Source organism: Ornithorhynchus anatinus, chromosome 3, assembly GCF_004115215.2.
Source record: "Ornithorhynchus anatinus isolate Pmale09 chromosome 3, mOrnAna1.pri.v4, whole genome shotgun sequence".
NCBI classification, from domain to species: domain Eukaryota; kingdom Metazoa; phylum Chordata; class Mammalia; order Monotremata; family Ornithorhynchidae; genus Ornithorhynchus; species Ornithorhynchus anatinus.
The window spans coordinates 13,633,375-13,659,564 of NC_041730.1; the positions used below are offsets into that span (position 1 = coordinate 13,633,375).

The window sequence follows — 26,190 nt, forward strand, 5'->3', positions numbered from 1 at the left end:
CCCCACTCCAGTCCTTACTTCACTCCAGTAACAGCTGCATTTGTCTAAAAATCCATTCAGTCCATGACTCCTCACTTCTAAAGGACATTCTGTGGTTGCCCATCCACCTCCGCATCAAAAAGAAATGCTTTACCATTGGCTTTAAAACACTCAATCTCCTTGTACCCTTCTATCTTACCTTGCTGATTTCCTACTACAGCCCAACCCGCTCACTTTGCTCCACTAACACTAATCTTCTCACTGTACCTTGATCTCATCTATTTCACTGCCGATCCGTTGCCCACGTCCTGCCTCTGACCTGGGTCACCTTCCCCCCTTTATATCTGACAGATGATCACTCTCCCCATCTTCAAAGCCGTATCGAAGTCGCATCTCCTCCAAGAGGCTTCCCCAACTAAGCCCTCTGTCGCTTACTCCCTCTCCTTTCTGCATCACCCCTGCACTTAGATTTTAGATTTTATTTTAATGTCTGTCTCCCCCCGTAGACAGTAAGCTTCTTTGTAGTCTGGGAACATGTCTACCATCTCTATTGAATTGTACTCTCCGAAGTTCTTACTTCAGGGCTCTGGACACAGTAAAGGCTCAGTAATACCAATGATTAATTGATGCGGTTTGGGCATTTTTGGCATATCCTGAGTGCCCTACTTCATAATTTCTCAGAAATTTATTTTTTTAGACCCTAGTGCTAAATACTCTGTGAATCGTAAGGGATTTAAGCAATGTGATATGGACTTCTCCGTAAAATAACATCCACCAGATTGTAAACTCCTTGAAGGGAGGGATCATGTCTGCATATCCTGCCCCATTTTTTCATTAGAATGTAAGCTCTCTGAGGACAGGGATTTGGTCTGCCAACTATTTTTTACTTTCCTTAGTGCTTAATACAGGGCTCAACACATAGTATAGGTTCAGTAAATCCTACTGATTGATTAATGTACTGTCTTGTCTTCATGCAGATAGAATACCTGCTTAAGAAACTTACTGAAGCTATGGGAGGTGGTTGGCAGCAAGAACAATTTGAACATTACAAAGTCAACTTTGATTCCGATCGAGACGGCCTTTCTGCCTGGGAACTAATTGAACTGATTGGAAATGGACAATTTAGCAAAGGCATGGATCGACAGACTGTGTCAATGGCAATTAATGAAGTTTTTAACGAGTTAATATTAGATGTGTTGAAACAGGTAAGGATTCCATGCAATGCTTCTTTTGCTTCCCTGAGCACAGCCATTTTCAACTGGATGAAAATAAAGTGTGCCTCAGTGAGAGTGCTGATACCTGAAGTCAAACAATAAGTGCCCCCAAGTTTATATGTAAACTGTTTTTAAAATTTCTAATTTCCATTCCATCTTTTAATTTTTTTAAAGAAGTTAGTAATATTCATGAGCATACCACATTTTTCTCTTTGAAAAAAACTGTTTCTAGTTTCATCTCAAAAGTCTATTTTCAAAATACTTCTTAATCCTCTCGAGTGTACAATAAGATTTGCAAGGTTACTGCTAAAGGAGCCGAACTGTATTTCCCAAGTGCTTAGTACAGTGGTCTGCACACGTAAGCACTCAATAAATGCGGTTGAATGAATGAATGAATAAAAATCCATACCCGGAATTGGATGGGTCTAAGACAAGGCAAAAAGTAGTGGCTCCGCCAGAGGAAGTTCTCATTTTTGGCCACATATCTCCCTCTCTCCCTCTCCCCCTCTCCCCTCCTCTGACTTCTCAAGCCTCCCCCACTCTGGGACTTCCCTTTTCTTTTTTTATTTTATGGTATTTGGTAAGCACTTGCTATGTGCCAGGGACTGTACTAAGTGCTGTGTACATACAAGTTAATCAGGTTGGGCATAGTCTCTGTTCCACATGGGGCTCACAAACTGAATCCCCGTTTTACAGATGGGGTAACTGAGGCACAGAGAAGGGAGGTGACTTGCCCAAGATCAAACATCAGACGTGGTAGAACTGGGATTAGAACCCAGGTACTTCTGACTCCCAGGAACATGCTCTATCCACTAGGTCAAGCTGCTTTCCCTCCCATTCCAGGTTTCTCTCCCCAAGTTCCTGTTCTTCTTTCCACGAGCCCTTTTCACAGACTGTCAGCCCCCCTGGCTAGGATGGCTCCCCACCAAAAAGAAGTGCCAACACTAAAATTAATAATTATGGTACTTCTTAAGTGCTTACTATGTGTTAAGCACTAAGTGCTGGGGCAGATACAAGTTAATCAGGTTGTACACAGTCCCTGTCCCACATGGCGCTCACAGTCTAAGATTTATCTAGCAGTGTGGTGTAGTGGTTAGAAAATGGGCCTGTGAATCAGAAGGACCTGAGTTCTAATTCTGGATCTGCCACATGTCTGCTATATGACCTGGAACAAGTCACTTAACTTCTCTGAGCCGCAGTTCCTCATCTTTAAAATGGAGAGTAAGACTGTGAGCCTTATATAGGACAAGGACTGTGCCTAACCCAATTACTTTGTAAACTACCCCAGCACTTAGAGTAGTGCCTGGCACATAGTAAGTGCTTAACAAATTTCACAATTATTATAATTACTACTTCTCCATATGTAATAGACTCTCTGGTTGTTGGAGGGGATGGACCTTGGAACTTAGCCTGACTCTGTTTCTTGCCAGCTTTGTGACCTGGCAAGTCACTTAAGATTAATTTCTCTGGGCCTTTTTTCCCTTATCTGTGAAAAGGGGATTCAATACTTGTTCTCCCTCCTTAAGATGTGAGCCCCATATGGGACAGGGGCTGTGTCCATCCATCCAGCTCTTAGTGCAGTAAGCACTTAAAAATACCATGATTATTATTAGTAGTATGACTACTACTGCTAGGGAGAATGATCATCATATTCATTGAGGCAGAAAGGGACAGTTCCTAGGACACTGTCTCTGATAGTGTCTGCTCCTTTACCCCTCTGTCTTTGTAGACATTACCATTTTGGCTTGAAATAACACCCTTAATTTCCTTGTCCTGTTAATCACCAAAATTCTGAAACATTTCTAATTGCCAAAGTTGCTTTGCCTATTCTTTTTTTTTGCAAATTATAAACCATGCTTGATCTCTAGAAAGGTTCAATTGTTGAAGCTGAACTCATATTTCTTAAGTCTAGTAGGTAGTTTTCATGGACGTAACAATAGGCGCCTTTTAATTTCATCAGTCATTTTAGCCCTTTATGAGATTAGGGATGCACTGCGTTTAAATCCTAGTTGTAGTGCTTAATCTAGATTGGCAGTTTACATAGTTAAGAACCAGTAGACCAAAATGCTGGTTCTTATTTCACTTTCCTGACATGCCAAATTGTTTTATGAAGTCATAGTTTATGCTTCAGAAATGTCCGTTGTGAAAACGTTTCTTTGTTACTATTGAAATGGTAGTCTTCAAGCCATCTGATTTTACCCAGTGATGTAGTTTTACAGAGACATTTGTTCCCTTTACGCACAGTTTTACATCCCCCAAAGGTTGAATGTTGATTCTAGTCAGCAAAAGGCCAAAGATAGATCAAATTTAGGCCTCTTGCTTTAACCATTGAAATCTTCTGAAGAAGCCAAGATTGTCCAAGTATGTTGAACTTAATCATTTAACAAGAAATATTTCCAAAGACCAGTGCAAAGGGTCTTTTTGCTCATTTCCATAGTTATTCTTTGTTGAATGCATATTTCAGTTGATTGTATTTATTGCAATAAAGCAGAAGCAGCGTGGCTCAGCGGAAAGCGCCCGGGCTTGGGAGTCAGAGGTCATGGGTTCGAATCCCGGCTCTGCCACTTGTCAGCTGTGTGACTTTGGGCAAGTCACTTAACTTCTCTGTGCCTCAGTTACCTCATCTGTAAAATGGGGATTAACTGTGAGCCTCACGTGGGACAACCCGATTACCCTGTGTCTACCCCAGCACTTAGAACAGTGCTCTGCACATAGTAAGTGCTTAACAAATACCAACATTATTATTATTATTTATTGAGTGTTTACTGTGTGCAGGGCACTGAACTAAGCAGTTGGGAAAGTATTATATAATACACAGACACATTCCCTGCCCAAAATGAATTTATAGTCTAGAGGATGAACTTACAATGTAGAGGGCAAAGAGTTTGACATGTCTTGTCAGGAACCAGGGGAGAGGGGAAGGGGAGGGATGGGAGAGAGGAGAATTGGAGGGAGGGAGAGAGAAAAGGAAAGAAGGAAGGAAGGAAGGAAGGAAGGAAGGAAGGAAGGAAGGAAGGAAGGAAGGAAGGAAGGAAGGAAGGAAGGAAGGAAGGAAGGAAAAGACACAGGTACTCAGAGACCTGGCTGAGCTTAAGAACACTTGCTTTGTCTTTGCTGAAGCTAGAAGGATCTCACTGAGTTTATCATGCATTAATTGATTGAAACCATTGCCAATTGATTGATTCTGTCAGTATGAACTGTTTATAGCTAGAGTTATAGCTATAACTTTCCCCTTTCCCCTTTAACTGATGAATAAGCTGGCACCTTTCCCCTTTAAGTGATGAATAATCTGTTAAGGAAGTAAGATAGAGTGTGTGTGTGTGTTTATAAAGATTCAGTATATATAGAGACATATATCTCTATACTAAATCTTTACTTATTCAATCTCCAAATTGCCAAAGACTTTGGCCACTCCAGAATACGCTACAGAATATGTTATCACTGAGTGTTAGTTTCAAAGGAATGTTTTGTGGCTGTGTTTTCAGCACACCTTACTCTATTGGTCTTGCAGGGTAGCCTCCACTAATTTGGGGTGCAAAAATAGATTAAACTTCAGTGTTAGATTTTGAACAAGGAACCTTTCTAGGAAATTCTACCCTGGGCGTGCTCAGTTGCTTTTAAGAAATACGGAGAAAAGGAAACATCATCCCGTGTTTGAAAGATGGAATATTTAGTCAGGTCTTCCTGGGAGCCTGCAAAAGTCATAGCTTCCCTCTCGGGGTAAACTGTGTACTAAGATGGAAGCAATTTATTTCCATGTTCTTTTCCCCATGCTTAGCTCTCCCTTCTTGTCTATGGTAAGATTCTGATTTTTAGTGATATTTTCTGACCAGAGAAATGAGATTCAGTGAACCTGTTCTATTAATAATAATTTTGGGATTTAAGTGCCGAAATTATTATTATGTGCCAGACATTGTACTGAGCCCCGGAGTGGATACAAGGAAATCACGTTGGACACAGTCCCTGTCCCATGTGGGGCTCACAGTCTCAATCCTCATTTTACAAATGAGGTAACTGAGGTCCAGAGAAGTAAAGTGACTTGCTCAAGGTCACACAGCAGAAAAGTGGCCAAGCCAGGTTCAGAACCCATGACCTTCTGACTCCCAGGCCTGTGCTCTATCCACTACGCCAAGCTGCCTCTCGATCTCCTCTTACTTAGCCTGTGAGCCCCTTGTAGGACAGGGAATATCTCTGGCCTGATTAATTTCTATCTACCCAGCACTTACAACTGTGCTTACTGGCTTAGTAAGCATTTAATCAATACCATAATAATAATGAGGCCACCTGTGTGTTTGTCTGTTGAATAAACATAATGGAGAGATGATAAGGTAATCAGAGAGTTGGCATATCAAGGGAGGGGTTAGCCCCAGTTGTTAAAAGACAAAGATGTGTGTGTGAGAGAGGGAGAGAGAGACTCTGTGGAGACAATTACCTCAGTCCTCATGTCCTGTAGGGTTACATGATGAAAAAAGGCCACCGAAGGAAAAACTGGACTGAACGTTGGTTTGTGCTAAAACCCAACATTATTTCGTACTATGTGAGTGAAGATCTTAAAGACAAGAAAGGAGACATATTGTTGGACGACAGCTGCTGTGTAGAGGTAAGAGTCTTTATTCTTTTAATGTATTGTTTTCCCCAAGGGATCCCCTGAGAGTGATTTTTTATGGTATTTAAGAACTTATTACGTGCCAGACACTGTAGTAAGGACTGGGGTAGGTACAAGCTAATCATGTCCAACCTGATTTCCCTGTCCCAAAAGGGGTTCACATTAACCCCCATTTTACAGACGAGTTCACTGAGGCACACAGAAGTGATGTGACTTGCCCAAAGGTCACACAGTAGACTAGTGGTGGGGCTGGGATCAGAACCCAGCTCCTTCTGATTCCCAGGCCCGGGCTCTATCCACAAGGCCATGCTGCTTCTCTGACTGAACCAGGGTGCTGGTTCCACTTGCCGAGATGATTCCCATCTCATAATAATTAATCATAATTGTACTATTTGTTAAATGATTACTATGTGCCAAGCTTAGTAGTATGTATTAAGTGATGGGGTAGATACAAGATAATCAGGACCCACATGGGGTTCACAGTCTAAATAAGAGGGAGAAAAGCTATCGAATCCCCAATTTGCAGATGAGGGAACTGAGGCACAGAGAAGTGAAGGGACTTATCCAAGGTCCCGCAACAGGAGAGTGCTGGTGTGGGATTAGAACCCAGATTGCCCAGGCCCATACTCCTTACATTAGACCAGGCTGCTTCTCATTCCTGTAATTAGTCTTAATTTGCAAATTAGTCTGCTAGAGACACATTTAGCTTGTATTCATTCACTGGGGAATTTGTGGAGAGGAGCTAGGTTGCATATTTCTTAACATGGCTGAAAGTTAGTGTGACGTAGGGGAAAGAGCCCAGCACTGAGAGTCATGAGTTCTAGTCTCAATTCTGCCACTGGGCAGCTGTGAGACCTAGGACAAATCACTTAACCTCTCTGGACCTTAGTTTTCTCAATTGTAAAATGGGGGTTAGATAGATTGCGAGCCCTGTGTGAGACAGGACCCATATCAAGTTTTGATTCCCCATTTAACAGTTGAGAAAATTGAAGCACAGAGAAGTGAAGTGACTTGCCTTAGTTCACCCAGGCAAGTGGAGGAACCAGGATTAGAACCCAGTTCTTCTGACTCCCCAGCCTGTGCTCTTTCCACTAGGCCACACTGCTTCCCACCCTTCCAGCCCCCGACTTTTGTTCTAGCCAGCCCTGGCGACGGGAGCTTCGATGGGTCTTGAACCCACCTGGATGCTTCCGTGTGAACGATCACCCTCAAACTGCACTCCCCCCAACAAGCCTGCTCTGTCCCTCCCACCCCCATGCACACTTGTGATCTGTAGCTCTCAGCCATATTATGGTTTTGGTTTGCAGCTCCTCAGTTCCTGAGGCTTGGCCACTCTTGCATTAGTCATTACTATAGAATTACTAAGTACGAATCATTTTGTTTTCCCTTTTAGTCCTTACCTGACAGAGATGGGAAGAAGTGCCTTTTTCTTATAAAATGTTTAGATAAGACCTTTGAGATCAGCGCCTCAGATAAGAAGAAGAAACAGGAGTGGATTCAAGGTAAGGAGCTGTCAAGTGTTTTGTCAGAAACATTTAAGCATGTATTAAACATGTAAGCCACTGCCTGGACATCAGTCATTCAATCGAGCAGGGGTATTTATTGCAGTGCAGAGCAGTGGAATAATAATAATAATAAAAATAGTAATGATTGCATTTGTTAAGCACTTGTTTTGTGCCAGGCACTGTACTAAGCACTGGGGTGGATATAAGCAAATTGAGTTGTGCACAGCCCCTGACCCTTGTGGGCCTCACAGTCCCAATCCCCATTTTACAGATGAGGTAAGTAAGGCACAGGGAAGTAAAGTGGCTTGCCCAAGGTCACACAGCAGACAAGTGGAGGAGCTGGGATTAGAACCCATATCATTCTGACTTCCAGGCCCATGCTGTATCCACTATGCCATGCTGCTTTTCTAAAGTACAGAGCACTGTTCTAAGTTCTTGGGAAAGCACAATAGAACAATAGAACAGACACACTCATTCAGTGAGAATTAATGAGCTGGGGAGTTGTTCATTTGAAGACATCAACACCTATTCATTCAGTCATATTTATTGAGCATTTACTGTGTGCAGAGCACTGTACTAAGCACTGGAAAGTACAATTCAGCAACAGAGAGAGACAATCCCTGCTCACACAGGGCTTACAGTCTAGAAGAGGGGAGACAGACATCAAACCAAGTAAACAGGCATCAATATAAATAAATAGAATTATAACTCTCTCTCTCTATATATATATAAGTGCTATGGGGTGGGGAGAGAGGGGGACGAGTAAAGGGAGTGTGAGCTGAGGAAAAGAGGGCTTAGTCTGGGAAGGCCTCTTGGAGGAGGTGAGCCTTCAGTAGGGCTTTGAATAGGGAAAGAGTGATTGGCAGATTTGAGGAGGAAGAGCATTCCAGGCCAGAGGTAGGATGTGGGCCAGGGGTCGAAGGCAGAACAGGCGAGATGGAGGCATAGTGAGAAGGTTAGCATCAGAGGAGCGGAGTGTGCAGGCTGGGATGTAGAAGGAGAGAAGGGAGGTGAGGTAAGAAGGGGCAAGGTGATGAAGAGCTTTGAAGCTTATAGTGAGGGGTTTTTGTTTGAAACCGAGGTTGATAGGCAACCACTGGAGATTTTTGAGGAGGGGGGGTGACATGCCCTGAACGTTTCTGCAGAAAGATATTCTGGGCAGCAGAGAAAAGTATGGACTGAAGTGGAGAGAGGCAGGAGGTTGGGAGGTCAGAAAGGAGGCTGATGCAGTAATCCAGTCGGGACAGGATGAGTGATAGTACTATCGTGGTAGAGGTTTGGATGGAGAGGAAAGGGCGGATCTTGGCGATGTTGTGAGGGTGAGACCGGCAGGCATTGGTGACGGATTGGATATGTGGGGTGAATGAGAAAGCACAGTCAAGGATGACACCAAGGTTGTGGGCTTGTGAGATGAGTCCTCCTCTAGACTGTAAGCTCCTTGTGGGCAGGGAATGTGTCTACCAACTCTGTTATATTGTACTCTCTCAAACATTCAGTACAGTGCTCTGCACACAGTATATTCTTTGAAACTTAATATGTCTAAACAGGATTTCTTATCTTCCCACCCAAATCCTGTCCACCCTCTGACTTTCCCATCACTGTGGATGGCACTACCATTCTTCCTGTCTCACAAGCCCATAACCTTGGCATTATCCTTGACTCCTCTCTCTCTCATTCAATCCACATATTCAATCCATCATTAAATCCTATTGATTCCAACTTCACTGCATTGCTAAAATCTGCCCTCTCCTCTCCACCCAAACTGATGCCATGTTAATCTAATCACTTATCCCATCCCGCCTTGATTACTGTATCAGCCTCCTCGCTGACCTCCCAGCTTCCTGTCTCTCCCCACTCCAGTTCATACTTCACTCTGCAGCCCATTTCTTTCAAAAATGTTCAGTCCATGTTTCTCCACTCCTCAAGAAATTCCAGTAGTTGCCCATCCACCTCCACGTCAAACAGAAGCTCCTCACCATTGGCTTTAAAGCACTCAATCACTTTGCTCCCTCCTGCTTCACTTTGCTACTCTCCTACTATAACCCAGTCTGCACACTTTGCTCCTCTAATGCTAACCTTCTCACTGTGCCTCGATCTCGTCTATCTCACCACCGACCTCTCATCCACATCCTGCCTCTGGCCTGGAACACCCTCCCTCCTCATACCTGACAGACAGTTATATTCTCCCCCTTCAAAGCCTCATTGAAGGCACATCTCCTCCAAGAGGCCTTCCCTGATTAAGCTCTCCTTTCCTCTTCTCCCACTCCCTTCTGTGATGCCCTGACTTGTTCCCTTTATTCATCCCCCGGCTCCAAGCTTCACAGCATTTATATACATATCTATAATTTACTGAGATATCCAAGATCGAGGTAGAGTGAGAAGGTTAGTATTAGAGGAGCAAAGTGTGCAGGCTGGGTAGGAGAGGAGCAAGGTGAGGTAGGAGGGGTTAAGGTGATTGAGTGCATTAAAGCCAGTTGTGAGGAATTTTTGACTTGGGTTTTACTGGCTCACCTGGAAGCGCAGGGACAGGGTATGAGAAGCAAAGATCTGAGCCCGGAGTTGCTAGAACAGAGTCAAAAGGACCTGGATTCTAATTCCAGATCCACCACTTGTCTGCGTGTGACCTTGAGTGAGTCACTTTCACTTCCTCCTTGCCTCAGTTCCCTCATCTGCAAAATGGGGATTAAGACTTTGAGCTTCACATGGGACCTGGACTGTGTCCAACCTGATTAGCTTGTATCTACCCCAGCTCTTAAGACAGTTCCTGGCACCTAGTAAGTACTGAACAAATACTGTTAAAATAAATAAGTTAACTAAACTCTCTAGTAGCTTTAATTGAACAAGGAATGCAGTCATGCCCAGTTACAACATCAGTTCCCCACAGTATTTTTCTTACTCCATTTTGTCCACTAAATCCTTTCCAGCCATCCATTCCACGATCAATTTGTTGAAACTGGGGAAGCCGCCACCTCACAAAGAAGCCCGCCAGAGACGGAAAGAGCTGCGCAAAAAGATTCTGGCTGAGCAGGAGGAGTTGGAGCGGCAAATGAAAGCACTTCAGGTGGCCAACGAGAACAAACAGCAGGAACTAGAAACTGTGAGGAAGGTGAGAGAGGGTTCCTGCACTTGATTTTTTTTTTTTCTTCCCCACATCTTACGTTATGAAAATCATGTTGGCCTTAAGTCAGTGTCAGTTCCAGGAAACAATCTTGTAAGAGTCTTTTCTCTTGAGTTGTGCTTCTAATTAAGCAAGCGATGTCAATTAGTCTATTAGCGGTATTTGAGGGCAAAGTGAACAACTAAAGCAAGACACACGTCACCGTACCCTCAAGGAGCTGTTTCTGCTGCTAGCTCCCTTAGCAGTGGGGCCTGGGGGAAAGAGCCTGGGCCTGGGAGCCAGGGGACCTGGGTTCTGATGCCAACCCTGCCACTTGCCTGCTGTGTGACTTTGGGATTCAGTACCACTTCCCTTCCTCTGGGATTCAGTACCTTTTTAGATTGTGAGCCCTGTTTTGGACAGGGACTGGTTCTGACTTGATTACCTTATTATCTTTCCCAGCACTTAGGGTAAATTCAATAGTGCATTGTAAATTCGCCGTGGACAGAGAATGTGTTTTTATATTGTTTTATTGTATTCTCCTAAGCACGTAGTTCTGTGTTCTGCACAGAGAAGTTGCTCAATAGGTACAATTGACTGTTTGGCCTGTAATAACGATGAGGATGGCATTTGCTAAGTGCTTATTATTATGGTATTTGTTAAGCACTTACTATGGGCTGGGCACTGTACTAAATTCTGGAAAGGATACAAGCAAATCAGGTTGGACTCAGTCCCTGTCCTACGTGGGGCTCACAGTCTCGATCCCCATTTTACAGATGCAGTAACAGAGGCACAGAGAATGAAGTGACTTGCTCAAGGTCACACAGCAGACAAGTGGCAGATTAGAGATCAGAACCCAGGTCCTTCTGACTCCCAGGCCCATGCTCTATCTACCAGGCCATGCTGCTTCCCTAAGTATTTATTAAGCACGTAGTAAGTGCTTAACAAAACCATTATTACTATTAGTATTGTTATTCTTATTACTTGATACTTATAAAGGTTTGGGTGGCAAAAACATCCCGTTGACCCCCTGGGTGTATGTTAGATGGGGAGTGGCCAAGGATGCTGGAGTTTGTTAGAATACAGAGAAAGTGCACGTGCGCGTGCGCGCATACACACACACAACCCCTCCCCCCCCCCGCCACCCCCCACCATGTTTCACACCTCCCAACCCCACACATTCACTTTTGGGGGATGAAATGAAGCAGTGGAGATTTCATACCTAGGAAAATTCCCTAGTGTTAGGACTGACAATCTCAGTTTCTCCAGCTGTGGAGATATGGACATAACTTCCTTCTTGAAAACGCTATCCATTGAAGTATTGCCCCTGGATCTTAGTTATTTTTGAGAAATTGCCAACAGTAGAGATTCAGGGAGCTGAATAAAGACTTATGAAATTATGTAGATTGTCAGATATTCCTTTAATGTTTTCTTTCCTCAACTGGCATGAAACACCTAACAGTGCATTTACAAATTCCATTACAGTAATTTTGAGAAAATATATAATTGTTACTTTTGTTATTATCGTATATAAATGCTTACTCTGTGACAAACAGTGTTCTAAGCACTGGGGTAGATTCAGGTTAATCAGGTCAGATAGAGTCCCCATCCCATATCTAGCTCACAGTCTGAGTAGGAGGGAGAACAGGTATAAAAATCCCATTTTACACTTGAGGAAACTGAGGCACAGAGAAGTGAAATGACTTGCCCAAATTCACACAGCAACCAATGGGCAGAGGTGGGATTAGAACCCATGACCTCTGACTCCCAGGCCTGTTTTCTTTCCATTAGGCCCCGCTGCTCGATAATGCTGTAAAATTCATAAATGTCCATGTGTAATTAAGAGGACTGCCAGGGATTGCATTCAGTTTGTTTTGATCTCATAAAATTTGTTTGAGGGCGTAGTTGTCAAGAGAATGACCAGCAAAAATTTCTCAATCAGAACACTGTAAATATTGATAAGTAGGAAGTGTTCTTTGGGTGTGGCCCACTCCATGTTGACAAGGTTTTATTTAAATAGGCTCATTAATTTTGGCAGTGCTCTTTTTATCTGCCTTTATGAGCTACTCCTCCTCTTCAGCTGTCACCTCTGCCTCAGATAAGTGGATAAGCTGTATTTGTGGCTCAGGAGTACTTAAAATATCTTCTTCCTTCAGTTCAGAGACCACAGCAAGAGAGTGTTTTCTTTGATGTAGTTTGAGCCTATTTTTAGCAGTAGCATTTCTGGGTCTTGCATTCAGGGACATTGGAAATATTTTATGAAGTCTAATTCCTCCCTAACAAGGCATTTATCGGATGAAGGAATAAAGTGACTTTGCCTAATTGATGCCCGTTGGGCCTCCTGCTCCTTAAGGACTGACGGTCATTTGAGGAAAATGGATATTTATTCTTAGTTTGCAGAGAGTTGGAAAATGTAAGAGGTATCACTTTCATTTTGGAGCTGAATCTTTCTAAATTGTTACCCTAAATTGAAAAATCACCACCCTGCCCCGAATCTGTCGTATTCTGTGGAACCTCTCTCTTGGCTATTTTTAACCTCCGGTAAATGTTTTGTGGTTGGTAAAGAGAGACCTAGTTCATAGAGGTGGCAGAGGAGAAAATGTCTGAAAATATCTCCTGTGTGAGCTTTTGGAATTCTGATAAATATTTAAAATTGCTTACAGAGCAGTTGCTGCTCTGTTCCTCAGTGTGTGATACCACCATAAGTGAATTTCTGAAACAGGCCCTGGAATATGCATGCTTCAGTGCACTGACTGGTTACTTGTTAACTGTTGTGGTTCCACTTTGATGCTTGCTTCATTTCAAAAAAACAAAAAGAACCAAAAGGCGTATGTCTGAACCCAGAGTGGAACAGGTGTTTGCCTGTTTACGTTTGTATGTTTAGGCTCAAGGGAAAGGAAATACAGCATTCAGAACTAACCCTGTTATAGTGTACTCTCCCAAGCATTTAGGACAGTGCTCTGCACCCGACAAGTGGTCAATAAATACCATTGATTGATTCAGAAGGAACCTGTAATGCCATGAGAGAAATTCATATCAATCACATAGATTAGTAAAGTTTCTGTTAAAGTAGGCTTACTGTTATACCTTGGGCAGAAATTCTGCGTGATAGTTTATATAGTTGGATTGGGGTACTTGTTTTGAAATGAAAAATAAGCCCATTTGATAGCATCTAGAGTGCCATGTGGTAATTACCAGGACCACAGAATGTGCCTAATAACCTGAAGTAGCATTACTACTGTCAAAGGAGTAATTTATTATCGGATATACATATGCAGTGTTTTTCTGCATTTCAGCATTACAGGGCCAGAACTGCCTTGAGAACTTCATGGTGTACTTCTTGCATTTTCCTTAAGTGCTGTTGCCGCTAAGTGCCCTATATTTTGCAGTTTTGTCAATGGAATTCTTTGCCCAATTAAAAAAATAGCTACTTACCCACTCTCCCAAGGGGAAAGGTAATTTTGCTTGAGCTAGCTCTAAAGAAGACTGTTTGTTTTAATTTACTAGCTGGAAACCTCTTGTTGGGTTAGTCTTTTTTGTGGACTGGTAAATTTTTGGATCTAATTCAGTCACTGCTCGTTAAGAAAACAAAGGTGTTTTCTTTTAGTCAAGATACTGAACATACCAATTATTGAAAAGAACATTGGACTCCATTGACTAATGTCTATCAGTTGGACCCCTCATGGTCTGTGGAAGGAGTGTGTATACATCAATCAGTTGAATTTATTGAGTGCTTATTGTATGTGGAGCCATGTATGAAGCACCTGGGAAAGTGCAATATAAGAGACATGTTCCTTGCCTACAGTGAGAGGGGACATGAATGTTGGGAAAGCTACCTGTTGAGATGAAAAAAAAGACGTATAGACATCCTTTCTTTTTCAAAGTATATATATATATATATATATATATATATATATATATATATATATATACACACACACACACATTTAATGGTATTTGTTACTTGGCTTACTTTTTGCCAGGCACTATACTAAGTGCTGGGATAGATACAAGACACTCAGGTTGCACACAGTCCATGTCCCATTTGGGGCTCTCAGCTTTCATCTCCATTTTTTAGATGAGGTAATTGAGGCACAGGGAAGTGACCAGTCCAAGGTCACACAGTACGTAAATGACTGAGCCAGGATTAAAACCCAGGTCTTCTGACACCCAGGACTGGGCTGTTTCCACACTGCCTCTCACTAAAAAGGAAGGATGTATAGTAAATGGAATTGTTCATTTTGAGATAGAATTTTCTGCATCTACTGAGATCCATTAATAAGGAAAAGTGTGGTATCTAAGATTTTCTAGCAATTCCTAGCGCTTAGAACAGTGCTTGGCACATAGTGAGCGCTTAAATACCATCGTTATTATTATTATTAATATTTGTTGACTCCTTTTTTCCACTGTTCTATGAAAAGAGGGTAAAAGAGGGTTTTTGTGTCATCCCAACACCTGTAAGATAAAAACAAGTCGTTTTTGATTGCACAGAAACTGGAAGAAGCAGCAACTCGGGCTGCAGAGGAGGAGAAGAAGCGTCTTCAGACTCAAGTTGAATTACAGGACAGATTTAGCCTGGAGCTGGAAAGAGAGAAACTAGTAAGTAAACCACGTCTGTGGAAAATAACTTGCGCTTATCGTGTCCTGTGTCTTTGATCTGTGATTCAGTCTGTAGCGGTAATGGTATGTATGCACTTTCAACTAACAGAGGTGACAAGTTCCCTACCCTCATGAAGCTTATGCTGGTGGATGTGGAATAGAAGTTTGCATTTTGCCATTTGGCTCACTCACTTCCTAAATTCCGAGCCTTTCTGTTTGTATTCTTTAATGGGAGACAGGAGTTCAGTAGTCATCTGTAGGACTTGGTGCTTCTGTGGGAGAAAGAAAGGCTGGAGAGATCAGTGAGCTGCCTTTAGGGATTGAGTTAACTGTTCCAGTAAGAATCCCTCTTCCTCTCCCATCAGATTAGGCTTCAGATGGAGGAACAGGTTGCCCAGAAATCATCTGAACTGGAACAGTACTTGCAGAGAGTTCGTGAACTTGAAGAAATGTACGTAAAGCTACAGGAGGCGCTGGAAGATGAGAGACAGGCTCGGCAAGATGAAGAGACCGTGCGGAAGCTTCAAGCCAGGTATCTGCCTCCTTTGGGGACCTTGGGCTCTCCTACTTGTGACTTGCCGGTGGTCAGTTTCCAGAGGGGAAGTCTGAAATTGAGGCGAATTGCCATGTATGATTTCACCTCATCCCTTCTCCTCAGGTGACTGGGCTAATTCTTGCTGAACGATGATGGTTCAGAGTGGTTTCCTGTCGACGTCCTAATCTGGGCAACTCCGAGGAAACTGGGTGGGTTTGGGGGATTCAGCACTGCTCTAATTGGACCCTGTGATCCAGGTCAATCAATCAGTCAATCAGTGGTATTTATTGAGCGCTTACTGTGAGCAGAGCACAGTACAACGAGCTTGGGAGAGTACAATATAGCAGTTGGTAGTCACATTCCCCGTCCATATTGAGTTTATAGGTTGGGCCTGAACCATCCTGCCCATCCTGGATTGTATCTAATCTAACTCTGATTTATGGATTATCCTGGGACAGTTTCTCAGGTCTCTCTCTTGCTCTCTTTCCATTCTTTCTTCTCTTTCCATTCTTTCCTCTCTTTCCGTTCTTCCCTTTTTTCCGTTTCTTTCCTTTCCCTTCCTTCCTTTTTTCTTTAATTCCTTCCTTTTTTTAATTCCTCTCTCTCTCTCTCTTTCTCTCTCTCCCTTTCTCTCTCTCTGTCTCTCTCTCTCTCTCTCTTCCCTGTTGCTTGGAGCTGTGCTGCAACTAGACCAGATGTGCGTAGGAGACAGGGAACAGTTTTTTGGGGGCCTTCTCTCTCTATGGCATCTGGTGTTTTGTTGGATGACTTTTCAGGATTTGCTCAGTTCCTCAACATAATTGTTTACTGAATTCATAATAATTGTGGCATTTGTTAAGCCCTTACTATGGGCCAAGTGTAACGAGCCCCTGGCTCATACCAACCAGGACTTTCCTGGGCCAGGCTAGTCTCAGTGACGCGTAGAGAGTCAGATGAAACCACCAACCACCAAGGTTACTGTGGAAAGTTTTTTTACGTAGTTGTTACCAACATACAAGGGAGTAACACATACGTACTCTCACTCACTCCACTCCATCAAGAGTCCAGTACCAGTCTGCTGATCAGGGGAACACGTTCTGCCGATCCCACGGGAGAAGGTTGGGAGAAGTTCCTGGTGACAGGGACTGGACCACTGACCCCCCAAGCCTGCTGCACACACTGCTTCCCCCGCTCGTGATTCAAAGCGCCGCCTTTTATCTGCCTTAGGTGTTGTGGTGGCTCTGTGGCAGTTATTGATTGGTCCAGGCTCGTTACTGGGTAGAGCAGGGAGAAAAGGCCACACCTCCCTCTGTGCCTTACCCCTACGGGCCTGCAACAACCTGTCCTGGAGTAGAAAGCCCCAGTTCTTTCCCACATTTCTTCTTCTTTTCCGTTGTTGTTCATGGGATAAAAATAACTATTATTATTATTATGGCATTTGTTAAGTGCTTACTATATGCCAGGCACTATACTGGATACCAGCAAATCAGATTAGACACAGTCCCTTTTCCATGTGGAGCTATCAGTCTCAATCCCCATTGTATAGATGAGGTAACTGAGGCCCAGAGAAATGAAGTAACTTGCCCAGAGTCACAAAGCAGACAAGTGGCGGAGCTGGGATTAGAGCCCATGACCTCCTAACTCCCAGGCCTGTGCTCTACCCACTACACCATGGGCCATCTCTACCCTTTCCTGCACCATCCAGTTTCCGAGGCACAATAGTTCTGTCCTGATTTTGAACCAGAGTAGCGTTCTTTAAGACATCGGCAATGGTTTTGCCACTTTCACTTACAAAACCACCTCCCCTTGTTGGAAAGATGCTGTTAAAGCAGAGCATTCTAAGTTCTGCATCTGTGCACTTGGATCTGTGGCCTTTGGGCATTTGATAATCACCCCACCTTCAACCCCACTGTATTTATGTACATAATTATAAATTGTATACTACAAATTATTTATTTTAGAGTCTGTTTTCCACTCTAGACTATAAGCTCATTGAGGGCAGGGAATATGTCTGCCAACTCTATATATTGTAGTGTCACAAATGCTTGGTACAGTGCTCTGTACACAGTAAGCACCCAGCAAATACCATTGAGGATGATGAAGTTCAGAGCTTAAGAATTTAGAAGCAGTGTGAGATAGTGCCTTGTCCCCAAACTGGATCAGTCATCCTACCGATACTGTGCACATGGGACTCACTTGTGCCACAGAGAGAGGATAAATAACATAAATGTTATGTTTCTGGGCAATAAAGTCACATAAAGTCAAATAAAAAATTTATCTTTTGGAAAATGTTTCCAAAGGATTGATTTTTAGAAAGCAAGCCAGTGAGATGAAGAACACTTGAGTGAGACATAAAGTCTAGTAAAGGTTTCTTTCAGGTTTTAGAATCAGGTAAAGTTACAGAAACTGTTGTTTTGTTCACATGAGATCTTTCTCACAAGGTGACTTTAGCCAATAAAACTAGTGATTTTGGTATCATTCTCCAAGGCAGTTGGGTTGCTGCTGTTCTCCATACTGGAAACTTCTACCATTTTAGTTTGGGACATGTTCATGCATCATTGGAACACTGGGAGATTTTAAATCAGATTTCTGTGGGTGACTAAGTGATATCTATTGAGTGCTTACTGTGTGCAAAGCACTATACTAAGTCCTTGGGAGAGTACAATACAATAGAGTTGGTGGTCACATTCCCTCCCCACAGCGAGCTTCTAGTCTAGAGGGGGAGACTGACTTTAAAGGTGAAATATTTTCCCTCTCTTCCTGGGCTGGAATTTTAAGGGAGACTTCTTCAAGCAGTACTGTAATTTGCAACAAGCCATATGGAAGATGAAGAAATAAAAATAGCAGGATGTTCCTATAGGCTGCAAGCTCTGTGGATAAGGACCTTGTTTGCCGATTATCATGAATTGTACTTTCCCCAAACACTTGATACATCACCCTGCACATAGTAAGTGCTCAAAAAATACCCTAGATTGCTCTCTTGCAGGTGTAGTAATCGAGCGACTTACTCTGTGCAAAGCACGGCTCTCTGGCCCAATAGGTGATTAACATCCCATCTCATTTGTCCCTCTGTTTAATATGGAAAATGGGATTCGTAGCAGCTGTTTAAGAATTACATTTCTTTCATTTTTTCATTCAATCGTATTTATTGAGTGCTTACTATGTGCAAAGCACTATGCTAAGCGCTTGGGAGAGTGCAGTATAACAACAGACATAGTCCTGCCCACAACGAGCTCACAGTGTAGAAGGGGAGATTTGGGGCATGGAGTGCTGCACAGTAAATCCACCCCTGAACCTGAAAGTGTGTCCTGTTTTTAGGGAACGATTTCAGGTTTGTACCAGAAATATTATTAAGCATAATGAGCAGCATTGTGGTAGTAGAAAGATCAGAGGCTGGGAATCAGAGGTCCTGTGTTCTTATCCTAGCTCTGCCACTTACCTGCTGTGTGACCTTGGGCAAATCACCTAATTTTTCTGTGCCTCAGATACCTCATCTGAGGTACAATTCCTTGGTCCATTTTCACCCCAGGTTCTCATGGGAGGGAGTAAGGGCACACCCAGGAGACAGCGAGAGAGTACCTGAACAAGTGTAGAAGTGCACCTAAATGTGTGTAAATAAGAGTGAGGGGGATGCCTCCAAGTTTAGAAGGCTGGTGGATGAAATATACAAACTGGCATTGAATATCCAGAACATCCTCTCTACCTTAAAGCAGATGGGTGTCCTCCAGAGCAGGGCTTGGTCTTAAGACTTTTCCATGTTTTTGGAAAACATGGTTTAAAACTGTGAATCCCATGTGGGGACACGGACTATGTCCAACCTGATTCTTCCTCTTTTTCTTAAGTACTCGTCAGGTACTTAAGCTGTGTCAGGCATTGTGCTAAGTGCTGGGGAAGATACGAGGCAGTCAGGTTATCTCATATTTACCCCAGCACTTAGTACAGTGCTGGCACAAAGTAAGCATTTAACAAATACCATTTAAAAAAAAAGAAGGATAAAAGTGGAGTATGGGAAAATACTGACCAAGGCATTCTGGCATTCTGGGTCAGGCATAACAGAAATGAGTTAGGCGTTAGGAAAGGAATCTTTGGCAATCTGCTGTGAAACTGATGATCTGACACAATCTATATGGTGATTTCCTCTCTCTGTTATTTGTTTTCTCTTTTCTTTTAGGACACTTAAAGATTTTATAATTGTCCTAACAGCCAGTGACCACTGACTTTGCATATCAGGTTCCAAATTGCCTGCTTGTGATGATTTCATTTCTGTGCCAATCCCACTCAGTTTGGTCTTTGAGTACCAGAGCTGTAGTTGTGTGGGCATTTGGCTGGGATAGTTGCGTTTTGCCTGTGCATTGTCTATCTGCATTCTGACCGCATGTTCAACAAAGTCCACACCAACTGAAAACCTCTCCCGAGAGTCCCACAGCTGGAAGAGCTTCTCACAACTTCCCCCCTGACCTCCCTTTCATCCTAGCTAGCTGGCTGTTTGTTTCACTGTGCTTTGTGATAGCAGTGGGCTATCCGACCTGTTCCCTCGGTGGTGCCATTGGATGGATTTTTGCTAGGCTCATTCCAAATCTCCTATCTCCATAGGCTGTTAGAAGAGGAGTCTTCAAAGAGAGCAGAGCTGGAAAAGTGGCATTTAGAGCAACAGCAGGCTATTCAGACCACTGAAGCGGAGAAGCAGGAGTTAGAGAACCAGCGCGTTCTTAAGGAATGTGCTCTTCAGCAGGCAATGGAGCAACTGGCACGACTGGAGCTGGAGAGGAAGCAGGCCCTCGAGCAGTACGAGGTAAGCTCCCACCTACAAATCGCTGGTCACCTTTCACCTGTCTTTGGTCTTGAATGGACTTCAATTGCAGGGAGTCCTTTTCAACATCATCAGTCATCATCATAATAATAATGCTGGTATTAGTTAAGCACTTACTATGTGCCAAACACTGTTCTAAGTGCTGGGGTAGATACAAGGTAATCAGGGGCTCACAGTCTTAATCCCCATTTTACAGATGAGATAACTGAGGCACAGAGAAGTGAAGAGACTTACCCAAAGTCACCCAGCTGACAAGTGGAGGAGCTGGGATTAGAACCTGCGACCTCTGACTCCCAAGCCTGTTCTTTTTCCACTAAGCCACTCTGATTCTCCATTTACCCAGCACTTATTAGGTACAGAGCACTTTGCTAAGCACTTGGGAGAGTACAGTACAACCAAGTTGGTAGAAATGTTTCCTGCCACAGTGAGCTTACAGTCTAGAGGGAGAGGCAGACATGACTATAAATACATAATTTGTAATACAAGGGAAGAGATGCCTAGCTGAGAAATCAATCAGTGGTATTTATTGAGTGCATTTGAGATGAAAAATCCAAAAATAAAAGCTGGATCGATCTACTTCATTTATATAAGCCTTTGATTCTACGATCTGGAGTTTTACCTCCATCTCTCTTTGGAGCTGGCAGAACTAGAGAGGCCTTAAATAACAAGGTCACTGGGAAACCAGGGCAAAGGCTCGTGAGAGAAACTGATATTGTCCCTTCACCAGGTAACTTCTGTTGCTTACTGCAGGATTTGCCTCCTTGCTGACCTCCTGACTCTCCCCCTCTAGTCCGTACTTAATTTTGCTGCCTGGATCATTTTTCTTAAAAGAGTCTGTCTGTGTCTCCCCACTCCTCAATAACCTCCAGTAGCTGCCCATCCACTACCACATCAAACGGAAACTCTTTACCATGAACTTTCTTTACCGTGAACTTTGAAACACTCAATCAGCTTGTATCCTCCTATCTTACCTCCCTGATTTCCTACTCCAACCCAGCCCACTTTCTTCATTTCTCTAACGCCAACCTACTTACTGTACTTTGATCTCATCTCTCTCACCGCTGACCCCTCGCCCACATCCTCCCTCTGGCTTTGAACTCCCTCCTCCTTCACATCCAACAGACCACCTCTCTCCCTACCTTCAAAGCCTTATTAAAAGCACATCTCCTAAAAAGGCCTTCCCCAACTAAGCCCTTCTTTGATGATGATGTTGGTATTTGTTAAGCACTTACTATGTGCCGAGCACTGTTCTAAGCGCTGGGGTAGACACAGGGGAATCAGGTTGTCCCACGTGGGGCTCACAGTCTTAATCCCCATTTTACAGATGAGGTAACTGAGGCACCAAGAAGTTAAGTGACTTGCCCAAAGTCACACAGCTGACAAATGGCCGAACTGGGATTCAAACCCATGACATCTGACTCCAAAGCCCGTGCTCTTTCCACTGAGCCATGCAGCTTCTTTCCCCATCTCCCTCTTCCTTCTGCATTACCCTTGCACTTGGAATGATACCCTTAAAGCCCTTGATATTCACCTCACCTTCACCTCACAGCACTTATGTACTGTTCTCCCTATTTCTAACTTGATTAACTTGTATCTACCTCAGCCCTTAGAACAGTGCTTGACACATAGTCGCTTAACAAATACAATAGTAATAATATTCATAGTTTATTTTAATGTCTTTCTCCCCTTCTAGACTGCCAGTTCCTTGTGAGAAGGGAACATGTCTAGCAATTCTCTCTTAGTGTAAATGCTGAGTACAGTGCTCCGTAAACAAGTACTCAGTAAATATGATTGATTCTTCAATGAATAATACTACCTTGGACCTAAACACCAAAATGTCACTATCCCCAGGGTCCCGAGTTAATGGGAGAAGCAAAGGACTTTCAGAAGTGGAAATAGCTGATTGTGGAAACCCCATTGAAATTTATTAATGGTTGGAAAATGTAAACCAAGTCTTCTGGGAATTTATACTTCCTTTCCATCAGCAAGATGGGGGTTAGGGCCAGGACATTTTCCAAGGATCTCATTCAGTTTCTCTTTCGTACATAGATTTATGAGCATAAACCCATCACGGTTAGTCATCTGAGCTAATCTGTGTACTGATTAACCTGGATTCCAGATAAATCTGATTGCCTCTCAATTAGATGCAAATGAGAATGACATATGTTTTTGTTTCAGGGAGTGAAAAAGAAGCTGGAGATGGCAGCAAGCAAGACCAAGAGCTGGAAGGATAAAGTGGCACAACATGAGGGATTAATTCGGTTGATAGAACCAGGTAACTCCAGGAGTATTCTCTGCCCTGAAATCGTACTCACCCTCTCCCCATCCCCTCCCAGACCAAATCTTTCTGCCAACCCCTGTCCTGGGGAAAATTTCCTATTCCTGGAGTCGAGTGCCTAGCTCAGTCAACTGTCAAGCGAAGATGAGGGTGGAGAGCCATTTTCCCGCTAGCCTTCTCCTCTACATCCAAATAGCTTGAGTGTGGTAGCCAATTTCCAAACTGGCGGGGAGGGAGGAGGGGGTCACAAGGAAGGGGGAAAGGGATGAGGAGGTCGACCCAAACTTCCCCAGAGAGATTCTCCAGTCTCCAGAGTACCCCAGGTTGGACAGCATGGCCTAGTGGATAGGACATGGGCCTGGAGGTCAAAAGGACCTGGGTTCTAATTCTGGCTCCATCACTTAATAATAATAATTATTATAATTGTGGTATTTGTTAAGCACTTACTATGTGCCAGCACTATACTGAGTGCGGGGGTGCTTACAAGCAATTCAGGTTGGATATAGTCCTTGTTCCACAGGGAACTAAGAGTCTTAATCCCCATTTTACAGGTGAGGGAACTAAGGCACAGAGAAGTGAAGTGATTTGTCCAAGACCACAAAGCAGACAAATGGCAGAGCCAGGATTAGAACCCATGACCTTCTGACTCCCAGGCCCATGCCCTATCCACTACACTATGCTGCTTCCCCACTTGTCTGCTGTGTGACCTTGGGCAAGTCACTTCACTTCTCTGTGCCTCAGTTATGTCATTTGTAAAATGGGGATTAAGATTGTGAGTCCCATGTGGGAAAGGGACTTTGTCCAACCTGATTACCTTGGATTTACCCCAGCACTTAGTAGAGTGCCTGACACATAGTAGGTGCTTTATTATAACAATTTGGGAATGTTTGTGCTATTTGAATAATTCCTAAATAGAGGAATTGTTCCTAGGGGATAAATTTGTTGAATGGATTACAGATCAGATCAGTTTAATTTTTTTTTCCTTCTTGTCTGCTACATGTTTGCGGGTTATGCTGGAAAGTAAGTTGTCAGACCATCTCGAGATGAGCTTGCTGTGAGAGTATTTTGGATTTATCTTAGAGAGATTTTTACCTTCAGGGCTTTGCCAGGCAAGCCTCCTAAAATAGGACAGGCAACTCATTGAAAAATCATTTGGGGTTGATATTTCTTCATTTCACAGAATGGGGGTGAAGCTGGTCACAGAACAGTAATACGGGTTTATACTTTCCTTTTAAAAGGCCTAAACATAAAGGGAGGAAGATAACATTCCGGTTACTAAAAGACACTTGTCTTTCAGGTTCAAAAAATCCTCACTTAATCACCAACTGGGGACCAGCGGCCTTTACCCAAGCAGAACTTGAAGAAAGAGAGAAGAACTGGAAAGGGAAAAGAGCACCGTCTAATTCGGAGTCACAGGAGTAGCGTGGACACGGGGATCCTGAGAATTGGTGTTAATGAAGGTTGATGCTAAAAATAAAATAAAACAAAAAGACTGGCCTTTCCCCTTTTAGGTAGTTTCCCTGTTTTGTGTGCTACAGACTGGGTCAATGTATAACACAAGCCCCTCTTCCTATTTATATTTTTCTCTAATAAGGGCCAGTACTGGAGTGTTATTGTTCGTTTCCCCCACCCCCCAAAAAAATTGTAACTTCTAAAATAACCCTTTTATGAATTGGAAAAGTATTCATCAATTTTATTCATAATAGCAATAAAAATGTGATTGACACCAAATGGGTTAATATGTTAGAAAGCTAGTAGCTTTTGTCTCAGAAAACTAATAGAAGTTAGAGTTAGAAAACTAATAGTTGGAAGCAGCAGAGTATAGTGGAAAGAGCAAGGGCCTGGAAGTCAGAGGGTGTGGGTTCTAATCCTGGATCAGCCACTTATTTGCTGTTTGACCTTGGGCAAGACACTTCATTTCTCTGGGCCTCAGTTCCCTCATCTGTAAAATGGGGATTAAGATTGTGAGCCCCATGTAGGACGGAGACTATGTCCATCCTGATTAGCTTGTATCTGCCCCAGTGCTTAGAACAGTGCTTGGCACATAAGTGCTTAACAAATACCACAATTATTATTATTGTTATTATTATTATTTTGTCTCGAGGCTTTTATTCTTACCTTCTACAATGAGGAAAAACTTTTGTGGGAAGGAGTGTTAGAAAACTAATAGCTTTTGTTTCAGGGCTTTTATTCTTAACTTCTGCAATGAGGAAAAACCTTTTGTGAGGAGGAGTGTAGATGGCATTCAGTGGAAATGAATGGGAAAAGGCTAGAACAGGGCTGAAAACTTTGCACATTGTATGTGAAAAGTAATAAAGGCTATGGATCTCAATTAGAAAAGTTTTAAGTGCCTTGATTTATGGTATTTATCAAGTGCTTATTCTTGCCAGGCATCGTGCAATGCTGGAGTGAACACAAGAGAAGCAGTTCAGTTCCTCACATGGGGTTCGCAATCTAGGTGAGGGAGAATATTTAGGTTAAAAATTAGGAAAAGAACAAAACCTAAACCCCTTTTTAGTTTGAGGATGAAAGTGGACGTCCTATGAAATGCTTTAGGACTGCAGTTCAGAAAGTTATGAGTTCTAATCCTGACTCCTGCCACTTGTCTGTTGTGTGATCTTGGGTAAGTCAGTTTACTTCTCTGTGCCTCAGTTAACTCATCTGTAAAATGGGGATTGAAACTGTGAGCCCCACATGGGACAGGGACTGTGTCCAGCCCAATTTGCTTGTATCCACCCCAGTGTTTAGTACAGTGCCTGGAACACAGTAAGCTAATAACAAATACTATAAATATTATTATTATTATTCGAGGACTTGAATCCTAGTCATTGATAAGGAAAAGTAATCAGCATTGCATGAATCATTTTTATTGTCCAACACTCTTGCCTCAATTTATCCGAGGAAGAAAACAATGTGAATTCAGCCTTCGAGTGTCCTCAAATTGATACTACAATAAAAACAGAGGCATTTTCCTGTTAATCAATAGTATTTATTGAGTGCTTAATGTGTGTAGAGCATGGTACTGAGCAATCGGGATAGTACATTATAACAGAGTTTAAATATCACCTCTTGTCCGTTGTATGAATTGAGCACTTACTATGTGCAGGCACAATCCCTTGCCCACAGTGAGCTTACAATCTAGACGATGAGCTTTCAGTCTTGTCAGACTGACGTCTTTTACAGGTGAACAGCAGAATCAAAGAACTTTTGAAATCATGCAAGTTTTGGTAGTCAGTGGAAATGTGAGGTTCATTGCTACATTTCTTTGTGAACTTCATTCATTCAATTGTATTTATTGAGAGCTTTTACTTCATGCAGAGCACTGTACTAAGCACTTGGAAAATACAATACAGCAATAAAGAGGACAATCCCTGCCCACAGTGGGCTTTTTCTCATTTTCAGAAGTTACTTTTTATTCTAATCCTGACAATTTAAAAAGCCAGTGTGCATCTGTCATCCTGGTCATTTTTTTGTACTACTTTATGTTTGATTGCCAACTATATTAGCTCATTTCCAGTCTGTGCATTCAGTCTCCGTTCGCCAACAAAGCGGCAGATACAGCCACGAGGAGGAGAGAACAGAAACATT

At 42.9% G+C, this 26,190-nt stretch overlaps 1 protein-coding gene across 1 annotated transcript in view; it reads left to right on the forward strand.

Annotated features, from left to right (window-relative positions):
- SWAP70 (switching B cell complex subunit SWAP70) overlaps positions 1-24,328 on the forward strand; it is a 70,433-nt gene extending 46,105 nt beyond the window's left edge. Inside the window, exons 4-12 of the mRNA XM_001510062.5 lie at positions 957-1,184; positions 5,647-5,793; positions 7,193-7,301; positions 10,229-10,410; positions 14,893-15,000; positions 15,366-15,532; positions 20,108-20,306; positions 22,503-22,599; positions 23,900-24,328. Coding sequence (XP_001510112.1) covers positions 957-1,184; positions 5,647-5,793; positions 7,193-7,301; positions 10,229-10,410; positions 14,893-15,000; positions 15,366-15,532; positions 20,108-20,306; positions 22,503-22,599; positions 23,900-24,024 — 1,362 coding nt within the window. The 3' untranslated portion in view covers positions 24,025-24,328. The remainder of the gene's footprint in view (positions 1-956; positions 1,185-5,646; positions 5,794-7,192; positions 7,302-10,228; positions 10,411-14,892; positions 15,001-15,365; positions 15,533-20,107; positions 20,307-22,502; positions 22,600-23,899) is intronic.
- The last annotated feature ends 1,862 nt before the right edge of the window (positions 24,329-26,190 follow it).